The sequence below is a fragment of the Cynoglossus semilaevis genome, chromosome 12 (assembly GCF_000523025.1).
Source record: "Cynoglossus semilaevis isolate Cse_v1.0 chromosome 12, Cse_v1.0, whole genome shotgun sequence".
Classification (NCBI taxonomy): domain Eukaryota; kingdom Metazoa; phylum Chordata; class Actinopteri; order Pleuronectiformes; family Cynoglossidae; genus Cynoglossus; species Cynoglossus semilaevis.
This window is the reverse complement of record NC_024318.1, coordinates 2,250,569-2,261,379: the sequence shown is the minus strand read 5'-3', so window position 1 is coordinate 2,261,379 and position 10,811 is coordinate 2,250,569. Positions and strand designations below refer to the sequence as shown.

Sequence of the window (10,811 nt, the reverse complement as noted above, 5' to 3'; positions counted from 1 at the left end):
AAAAACCCAGATTCAACCCTGGCCATTAAAAGCTGCTCACAGCAGACACAGAGTTGATGAAGTTTACAGGGTGCACCAACATGTGGACACCCGCTGCAGGGCCCGAGACGTGTACGGTGTTTAAAAACCTATGTTTGTAATTACATTTCTTTTTTTTTTACATCATAGATTTGACTGACCTGGATAGCAAATATAGCTGTTATGCTAACAATAATCACTGTAATCAAACATGAAATTCTGTAGAACCATGAATCGTCTGAAGGCTGGACTTGATGCTATTTGATGGTTAGTTTGTGAAGTTTAAATATTTCCTGCCAACACTTGCAGACCAAAGGATCAGAGCAGTAGAGAGAGAGTGACTTTTTGACTTTTTTTTTTTGCTGGTGTTTGAGCTCTTTGGTTGTCTTCCTGCATTAACTGCAATGCATGCTGGGATGTGGTTGTTCATCCTTGCATGCTTTGAATGTGCACGCTCTGTGACGTCCTTTAGCATGTGATGTGATGCTGCATGTTCACACTGTTCTTTGACTTTGAGTCCTGACCTGATGTTGGCTTTTTAAATGTGCTGTCGATGTTTTTCTGACTGTATAAATTACTGTAAGTTATGAGTACGGAGCAAATATTTGGTCAAACCTCAGTGATTACAGTCCATCTATTTCATGTCACAAATATATCATGCTTCAGTTGAGGAACAGCCTTTAGACTGAAATCAGATTGGACTGGTATATTTATGTACTTTAAATCTAATCTTTCCAATATAAAAATATATATACTTGACAATTATAGTCCAGAATCTTCTACAGAACATTCTCAGTGGTGTCCCATACTGAGAGAACACTAGATTTCCTCTGTTTCCGTTTGATTATAGTTTATAAAAAAAAAATTAAAGAATGGATTTTGATTGAAAATGTCCAAATTAACATCTTGTTGGGGTTTGAAGTTGACTTTGTCCCAGAAGACACACGTGTTCATTAGATACGACAACAACAACAACAACAACAACTGTGTTCATTAGATACAACAACAACAACAACAACAACCGTTCATTAGATACGACGACAACAACAACAAAGGTCATTGACATCATAATTATGTCACTTCCTTGGAAGCCCAGATTTCTTAATCTACCTCCGACCGTCTTTCCAGTGCGACTCGTCGTATGTTCTGGATCGTCACACAGTTCCTGTTGTAAAAGTTGACTTGAAACAATAAAACATCGACCATGTTTTTCATTTCTCCAAATGGAAGCCACCTTGTGCCAGAAACCTGCCGGCCGTTCGCAGACATCTCAGCTCGTCGGCCGCTGCTTCACTCAACTCCTGCCAAACGTGCCATTACACGTCGGTCTCCTCGTTAGATTCTCTTACAGGACGAGGGCAACATCTGCAGAGACCATCATGTCCTCAGACGTCCACACACCGCCTGTCCTTCACTCCAGTCCGTCCCATCGCTCCTGCCAAGTCACTTCTCTGCATCAGCTCTTTACTGCTGCTCCATCTGCTCCAGGATCAGGGCTACGGTCCTGATTCTCCATAAATAACAGCTCTGTTTTCTTTTAAACCTGTCACACTCAGTCAGACGTCAGCGACACTGCATCGACGTGGACCGTTACGGGCTAACGTGTTAGCCAGAGCTTCCTCTGTGCATGTGTGCGCACTGAGGGAAATCTGTCAGGACAAATCAGCTTTGACCATATGAAGTAAAACCGTGAACAAATATGGCTTCTTTTCCTAATTCCCTGAGAGTAACCTCATACCCCAGAGTGTTCGGGTCGAGCCGCCCGGCCTCCGCTCTCAAACTGAATTGGTTCAATCGTCTTCTGGCATAAGGAGCAGATGAGGCCATTGTCTTTGCCCAGAGGCCTTTAGGTCTCAAATGTGTAATTAAAATGTCCACAGTAATCCACAGCAAATGGAGAACCTCCTGGATCCCAGTCAACGTGTTTGGATTTCTGTTTGAGGAGCTCTGCCAAACAGACCCGCTGATGTTTAACTGCGGAAGCAGAGCTCCGCTCAGCGCGCTGATGTAGGGTTTTAGATTCAGAGTCTTAAATCCAGCAGATTTATGACATTATTGTTGCCATACTGTGGTGGAATACCACTGTGAACAGACGCTTCCGGGATGCTTTTACTCACAGTCTCCACTAGAGGGCAGCCACGGATCAGATGGGAATTAAATCTCAAGACGTGATTTAACTTCAGCTGGAGGTCGATGGCTGTGGAAAAGATGGACAACACCAGCCCCCGGAGGCCATCATCAAACCATGGAGGAGAAGAAGGATGAAGACGAAGATAAAGAAGCAGGAGAAGAAGGATGAAGATGCAGACAGGTGAGGAGAAGATGAAGAAGACAATGACAACAGGATACTTCACAGTAATGATCATAGAGTTTGACCTCTGTCTGTTTTCACACACACCACAGAGACCACAGAGTCGTTGAAATCCTCGACCCTGAGGAGCTGACGTTGATCTCTCTGAACCCCGGTGCACTCAGAGGACAAACAGGGACAAAGGCGTCTTCAAACCCCGACTCTAATCTAGCCTCTTATTTCCTCGCTGCTGTAATCAGGCCTGCGCTGCCTCTGACAGATCACTCAGCCTGTAATGCACCGTCGGCTCCAGTCGCCAGAAACTTGTCAGATCCTCTGAGGCCTCTGTTTAGAGTTGGTGTCAACCACAGGCCCCTGAGAATCGCTGTGGAAGTTTAAAGTACCGTTGTGTATAAAAGTGCAGGCACATTGATGTCCATGTCTCTGTCAGGATCCATCGGTCTCACCGAGGAGGCGGTTTGGCCGAGGGGACACTCGTTATATTGAGAACGGATGACAAAGCAACCGCCGTGGCCTCCGTGATTATATCTGATTTTCTGAAGTGCCTCGGAGCTGAGTGTTTGATTGGACTTGTGTTGCAGGATTTGACCACTTTCATTACATGGGGGGAAAAAATTCACATGTTTGGCCAAAAAGATAGAAGTCAGATACTTTGAAAGGACGTTTCTTGACATGTGGACGGTTCATTCTTTAATTTCACGCGGGGTTTTCGAGTGCTTTGGTCAAACTGATTATCTCTGGGAGACACGCCAGTGTCTGCAGTCATTAAGGTTGCCCACTCAGGATGATTTCTTCCCTCCTTCCAGGCACATTGTGGTCTGTGGTCACATTACCCTCGAGAGCGTCTCCAACTTCCTCAAAGACTTCCTACACAAGGACAGGGATGATGTCAATGTAGAAATTGTTTTTCTTCATAAGTGAGTACAACTTTTTTCTCTCTCTCCTTCCTTTCCACACCACATGGACCTGACTGATGGAAACACAACTTGAAACAATGTACAGTAGTGCTGTCACTTCGTATCTGTAATTCAGACGTCTCCTTCACTGGTCGCTGGTTTGAAAACCACACAGTCGGAGAGTTTAAACCCAGATGGCCTCTCTGTTTGAATCAGTTCCACGACTAAACAAATATGACACCAAATATTTATTGTAATATTTTTGTAAATTTGAAGAGTTACAGAACCAGAAAATACATTTTTCTTTTTACCATTGTTAGATCTGTCGGGTCATAAAACCTCTGTGCCTGTGATCTAACACATCCATGATTTTTCATGTCAGATTTTCTCTGTGTTTATGGTTTTTACTGGTAATTGTGGTAGAAATACTGAGTGAACACTCACTGCAGCACCAACCTTCTTTTCTTCTTCTTTTTTTTTCCTGTCGTTGCCAGTATTTCCCCTAATCTTGAGCTGGAAGCCTTGTTCAAACGTCATTTTACCCAAGTGGAGTTTTACCAGGGGTCAGTTCTCAACCCCCACGACCTGGCCAGAGTGAAGGTAACGGAGCAGGACGGGAAAATGTCCAAGTCTACAGAATTATCTTTTAATTTGAAGAAAAGAAATATAACTTTAACCACCAGGGGGAGTCACTTTGAATGGAAATTGAATATTAACATTAGTAAATATAATTAAAGGACAGAAACGTTAAATGATGTTAAACTAGAAAATATATGTTCATGTGTGATATTTTGACTGTTGTATTATTTTTTTCTTCTTCCACAGATCGAGTCAGCAGACGCCTGTCTGATTCTAGCCAATAAATATTGTCCTGATCCTGATGCTGAAGATGCCTCCAACATCATGAGGTGATTATTCCTGAACTCAGTAATAATCTACAGATACAATGATCTGATTTTACTGCCTCACAGATATTTATTAATGAACTTTTTCTCTTCTTCTCTTTTTGTGTCTTTTCAGGGTGATTTCCATCAAGAACTACCATCCCAAGATCAGAATCATCACACAGATGCTTCAGTATCACAATAAGGTCAGAGACATTTGTCCCACCAACTGAATCAGAATCAACTTTCATACTTTCATATTTCAACTTGAAAACCCAGCTCCTAATGCCCAGCTACAGCTAAAGCAGAGGTTCTCAACCAGGGGTCCTCGGACCCTTGAGTCGCCCTGGGCCATAGTCAATGGCATCTTAAAGTACAGATTTTTATTCTGTGTTGATATAACAATGGGTCTCGGTGCCTATAAAGGTCAAGAACCCCTGGATTAGGAACCAAAAGGTTTCATATCTTTTTTTCATATTAGCAGATTCTGCTGAGTCACAGCATATTCTGCTGAGTCACAGCAGATTCTGCTGAGTCATAGCAGATTCTGCTGAGTCACAGCAGATTCTGCTGAGTCACAGCAGATTCTGCTGAGTCATAGCAGATTCTGCTGAGTCACAGCAGATTCTGCTGAGTCACAGCTGATTCTGCTGAGTCACAGCTGATTCTGCTGAGTCACAGCAGCAGTCAGAATTGTCGACTTCTTGTGGTGTGTCTGGTTCCAGGCCCATCTGCTGAACATTCCAAGCTGGAACTGGAGGGAGGGTGATGACGCCATCTGCCTGGCCGAGCTGAAGGCGGGCTTCATCGCCCAGAGCTGTCTGGCCCAGGGTCTGTCCACCATGCTGGCCAACCTCTTCTCCATGAGGTCCTTCATCGAGGTACAACCAAGGACTGGAAAACCATCAAGATAATAATCATCTATAAATGACTGTAAATGCTGTAAAAGTACTGTGTGATATTTGGAAGTACTAGAAGATTTTAAGTACATTTTCAAAGAACTTTTAAAAAAACAAAAAACAATAATGAATTGTCTTGGTGCAGGGTTAATTAATTTTCAGAGTTAATGAATTCATGGTTTAATGTGGGTAAAACCACAGTTACTGACCTGATGAACCTGGTCAAACATCATCATCAAACCCTGAACATTTCCTGGACGGACTTTTACATCTTAGTCCAGACAAACACGTCGGTTCTCACTCATCGTATTTCACTCTGACATCTCCTGTGGAATCTTTTCATCGATTCTGTTCTTCTCTGAGACTGAAGAGGTGCTAGATCCGCTCATAGAACTGTTCTCCCGTCACCGCGATGATGGATCAGGTAATGAGCACCAGGCTGAGGAGCAGCAGCGGGGAAACATCTGCAGACCACATTGGAAAAGATGGAAAAGATGGAAAAGATGGAAAAGAGCGCTGACGAATCTTTCATCTCATTTTTTCATATTTCATTTCCTCGTCTGTTTCCTGTTCTTTCCGTCAGATTGAGGAGGACACGTGGCAGAAGTATTACCTTGAAGGAGTGGCTAATGAGATGTACACAGAGTACTTGTCCAGTGCCTTTGTGGGCCTCTCCTTCCCCACCATCTGTGAGTAAGTATCGCTGTCAGGGGTAGGTGGCTACGCTAACACCAGAACTAACATCTGAGCAGTTAGCTGCTAATGTTGAGCAACATGATCAGAAACGTTGGCTCGAGGTCAGTAATAAGAAACATTTGGATTGGCCAAGAGATGATCAAAAGTTAATCATTTAAAATAATTGATTGCAAGCATAAACTGCTAACTAGCTAATTTGGTTACATTAGCAAAGAGGTAAACAAATATTAGCCAATAAACTAACCAAATTACTAACAAGCTAGCCATGAGATAGCAAAGAAATGTTCTACAAATAATGAAAAGAATAGAAACTCAGAAATACCAGCACCAGTGAAGAGATTAGTTCGTTTACTGCTAAGTTTCACCACAGGGTTAGACAGAAGTATCCTTGTTAGCTTAGCATAGTGAAATGTCGTCTTTTTGTCGGTTTTTGTCGTCTTTTGTCGTTTTTGTGGTTGTTAGCTTAGCATAGTGAAATGATACGTTTCATAAACTGCCTGGGAAAAAGTAGAAAACTAATCTGGATTAAAGGTAGACTCATATTATTACCATGGAAGGACTGTGTTGGACTGGTTCATGTGTTTTTGTCGTCTTTTGTCGTTTTTGTGAACTGTAACTCCTGAATGTCTGAACGGAGCTTTTCTGTCTTTTACAGATTGTGTTACGTGAAGTTGAAGCTTCTGCTCATCGCCATCGAGTACAAATCTGAGCAGAGAGAGAGCAGGTTGGTGTCCTGTTCAACAAAAAAAACCTCAAACTGTTTTATATTTGAATGGAAATCCTCTTCACGGAAGTCAAACGACTGATGTCTGTAGCTAATGTAGCGTCTTCCTGTCCTGAAGTCCAACCTGAGTTGGTTTGACTTCACTACTCAGTGACTAATTTGTCTCAATTATGCATTTAACGTCACACATTTCCTGAAGTCAGTTATGTCATTTCCTGTTTGACTCCTGACTAACTCTACATCACCGTCGGTCTGATCACTAATAACAACAGTATTATTCATTCACAGCGTTCTCAAATGCCAAAACCCTCCCCACTTTCAGTTTCCTCATTAGAAGCAAAGTTCCTTCAGTAAATTAAATTTAATCTGCACTCAATTCATTAAACATTTGAAATTTAGTCCAGGAAACAGAGTTTCACAAATTTTGCGGCTGAAAAGGAAGCTGTCCTTCATTCTAAATAACAGAATTATAATTGTGGTTGTGTAAGACGCTGACAGCAGTGACTGTCCTGGGTACGACACATGTGATATGATATGAATCTAACGTTACTGATGACACCAGGGTTTATTGAACAAATGAATGTGTTAAAAATCATCGACTACTAGCATGTAATGTGTTGACATCTCAGTGTTAAAAATCATCGACTACTAGCATGACTTCTTCCACCAGGTGTAAAAGTACTGTCGTTGTCACCTACTTATTTAATTTTATTTATGTGACACAAAGCCAATCATGTGAGAGTAGGGCAAAAAGAAAGAAAAAAAAAAAACCTATAAAAATCAAGATACATTTTTTCACAATCTCAGTCAATCAGTAGTTTGCATGTTATACTGTAAATGCCTGCAGGGGGCGCACACAAAGCCAATGACTGATCATTGATTTCCTGCAGTATGTGTCAGTACCTTAAACCACCACAGTAAGAAAAAGGCTGAACTGTCCCTTTAGGATTAGTTCCTGAGGCAGACTGACCAGAACCAGAACCAGAACCAGGACCAGACTGAGGCCTGGTTACAGATTAGTTTTCATTAGTTCGTCACTCGTTAGACACACACACACACACACAGACACACACACACCACAGTCAGCAGCACTTCTTCACCCTGTGTGTCCATGATAACTGTGTGATTTGAGATTTCTTCTTGTTGTTTGCAGAAGCAGAAAGCGGTATGCCTTCTACCTTATCTTACTTCCAAAGCTCCACCACTTAAAAGCCTCTGACTTTGGGAGTGTTACCCCCTCAACCCCCCCGTACACCCTGCCCCCCCAACCCCCCACACAAGGACATTTTTTCCTAAACACTATCTTCTAAGAGTTTCTTACATTGTTTTTTGTTTTTTTGTTTTTTTCTAACTCACTTCTTTGGTGTCCCTTGTGCTTCATGCACTAACTTCTTTGCAGGCAGAGAAAGAGAAACTAGAAAAAAAAAATTAAGCGTGTTTGTCTGTATAAAAATGCTGTTTGTTTTTTGTTTTGTTTTTTGTCAGTCTACCAAGGCCAAATACTCATCCTGTCATTTTCTACTTCTGGTTTAATCTGGTTTTCTTTCAGTTGGGTCGTTTGACAGTCTCTTGTGTTCGTCACTGTCACTTCTTTAATTCATTTCTCCTCGTCTTTAAATGTGCGATGGCTTTGCCAAGCTGACAGTTTCACTCATTGTGTGTCTTTTTTTTTTTTAAACCCTAACCACATCAGTATTACACGGTGCTGCAGACCCAGGAGCAGCCGCTCCAGGATCACACTCTACGCCTCGTTTCTGCAGAGATTTATTTTGGTCTCTCAAACAATCACTTAATGTTTTAACAAACAGACACAAAACTGTCAAAGAAATTAAAATACTACAAGTCTTGCAGGCAGTATTTGATGTCTGTATCGACGGGTTTCAAAGTCTAAATAAATACCCTTCTAAGTTAATGCTTCAGGTAGACTCTTCACTACAGGCAGAGTTATTGTCCTTATTCTAGGGAAGAAATAATTCTGAGAACAAAGTAGTAAATTCACTGAAAAAAGACAGCATTAATTAATAAAGTAGTAAATGAACCTTCCTGAGTCCACAGAACCACAGCCTCTCTGTCGTATGTCATATAGAAACTAGGGTTTAAAGATAAACTCAAACTTTGAATCCTTAAAAATTCATCTGACTCCAGTGATCCAAAAGTGCCCCCGCCCCTTATTTTCCACCCTTGCATTCCATCACACTCCTACGTGACCATTGCTTATTGTTCATCCATCTGTGCATGTATGTGAGGATAACATCTCTGTGGACGATGAGTGTGTGTGAGTGTGTGTGTTCCTGTGCATCTCTGCCGCCATGTACAGTCACGCTTGTGCGTCCTCAATCGAGTAGATGTGCCTAAGCGAGGTCACTTCCTGTCAGTTTGGTGTGTTGAGGAAACAATCCAACTGCACAGAAGTTACTGCAATCGTCTGCATCTACGTTGACTCCTGTCCCTGTGCTGCAGTGGCTCGGTGCATTTATTCCCCCCTTGACTCTTGTCTTCCTCCTCATGCCGTGCCGTTTCGGTAACTGCATGTCAAATATATGTACATACGAATATATATTTATATATGTTTCATAAATATATATAACTATATATTTATTCCAAAATATATAGCAAACACTAATCAGCGAATGTGTTTGATGCTTGTTTTGTTGCTCAAAATATGAGGTTTTCATGCCTTGTTTTGAATCTTCTATTCACCTCTTTGCACCTGAGCAGCTGAACAGAAACGTCTTTCACCTGTGAAATCTCACATTTGGGCAGCAACGTTTGTGGAAGTGTCTTGATTTGATCTCTTACTACTTCCATTGTCTTTTTCTTTTTTCTGTTGTTGTTTTTTTTTTTGTTGTTGTTGTCTCAACTCTAAAGAGCATGCTGGGCGTGATGCCTGTTTACTCACAGTGGGGGCTATTTAATCTGAGCCAACGTTACACTGTATATGATATTTCACTCCTCGCAGTCTGGAAAAAAGAAAAAAAATGACTGCTGCAATTTGATCTCATCCTGATGTGTACATGGATTCAATTGCTCCCTTAATACTTTTGTTTGTTTTCTCCAGTGTTACCCTCCCTTTTTGTTTCCAGAGCCCAGAGGAAATGATGGGATTTCTGCTCCAGAGTTCATGCAGATCCTTCATTTTGAAAAACGCTGAAAAGTTGACATTGAACACAGCGAGATTTAAAGCTGCTGTCGACAGGAGTGTTGCTGAGTTTGTGCAGAACACAGAACACTGATGATGTAATGATTGTGATCAGTTTGATCACAATCATTACATTACTTTTTTTTGCAAGTAGAAAGTTCCTGTTAGATTAAATTAAAACACAGCTGTATCTTGTCAGCCATAGATTAAATTTCATCTCCTTTTAAAATGTGAGAATTTGTCCTTTAATTTCCAACGTTAGCCTCATTTTAGGTCCAGAAAGTCGAACAGTTATGAAGTACTGGCTTTGCGCAGCTTTAAATCAGGCTGATGAATCGGTTCCTGGTACTACTGTGAATGAAGAGTTCCTCTGGGCTCCTGTTCTGAAGGAGTGTGATTTAAAACTCTGAGTTCAGTGGATTCTGTATTTTGATTTGATAACCTCTGAGCTCACACTCACATCATTGATGATCGTTGCCCACAGGTAACCATTAATGACCAGGGTGTGTGTGTGTGTGTGTGTGTGTGTGTGTGTGTGTGTCACATTCTAATTAATGAGGAATGATACGACTTGCCATTAAAAGTGCTTGGATTATAAACTTGGTTCTCAGTCATAACTGAACCAGTAATGTGACTCGTCTGGTGTGGTTTTACTCTCCTTGACTGAGTGAGACGTGACTCTGTGTGAACAGTTACTAAATCAGTCATTATTAACAGACCAAGTTCACCTTTTTGTGTGTCAGCGTGTACCATTCCTCCTGATTAGCGTTGTTGTGTTCACATGACCGCGTCTTTACACAGACGTTAATCAGTGCACACGTGTGTTTTATCTCTGTGATTACCCAGCATCCTCATCAACCCCGGGAACCACGTCAAGATGCAGGAGGGAACTCTGGGATTCTTTATCGCCAGTGACGCCAAAGAAGTGAAGAGGTAATCACAATCAGTTCAACTGTTTTATTTTTATTTTTTTATGTTCACTTTACACCAGTCTCCTATAAAACAAAGGTTCAGGTGCAGCAGGATATTTTGAATTAAAATGTTTTCTTACAAAAATCAAAACTAAAACATGACTCAATCTGTGTAATTCACTCTCTTATATTATAAAATAAATCCAGAGATGGCTGTGTGGAAATTAACAAATTTACTTAAAAAATGCTGAAGTTTATGAGGAAAAAAGTGTTTTTTTAAGACAGCATTACGTTGTATTCCTAGACAAGTCAAGGAACCTTTCGAAATAAAAC

The 10,811-nt window shown here is 41.3% G+C and overlaps 1 protein-coding gene across 11 annotated transcripts in view; it reads left to right on the top strand.

The window, feature by feature from the left end:
- The window catches only part of kcnma1a (potassium large conductance calcium-activated channel, subfamily M, alpha member 1a), a 117,097-nt gene that overhangs the window by 68,618 nt on the left and 37,668 nt on the right, over positions 1 to 10,811 (top strand). For 7 of the 11 annotated variants that reach the window (XM_025060921.1, XM_025060922.1, XM_008321464.3 and 4 more), the window contains exons 10-18: positions 3,136 to 3,246; positions 3,720 to 3,825; positions 4,051 to 4,133; positions 4,246 to 4,315; positions 4,835 to 4,990; positions 5,592 to 5,701; positions 6,360 to 6,428; positions 7,582 to 7,593; positions 10,414 to 10,500. In XM_025060921.1, the coding sequence (XP_024916689.1) occupies positions 3,136 to 3,246; positions 3,720 to 3,825; positions 4,051 to 4,133; positions 4,246 to 4,315; positions 4,835 to 4,990; positions 5,592 to 5,701; positions 6,360 to 6,428; positions 7,582 to 7,593; positions 10,414 to 10,500 (804 nt within the window). The remainder of the gene's footprint in view (positions 1 to 3,135; positions 3,247 to 3,719; positions 3,826 to 4,050; positions 4,134 to 4,245; positions 4,316 to 4,834; positions 4,991 to 5,591; positions 5,702 to 6,359; positions 6,429 to 7,581; positions 7,594 to 10,413; positions 10,501 to 10,811) is intronic. The other 4 variants (XM_008321465.3, XM_008321466.3, XM_008321461.3 and 1 more) reach the window with 1 other exon arrangement.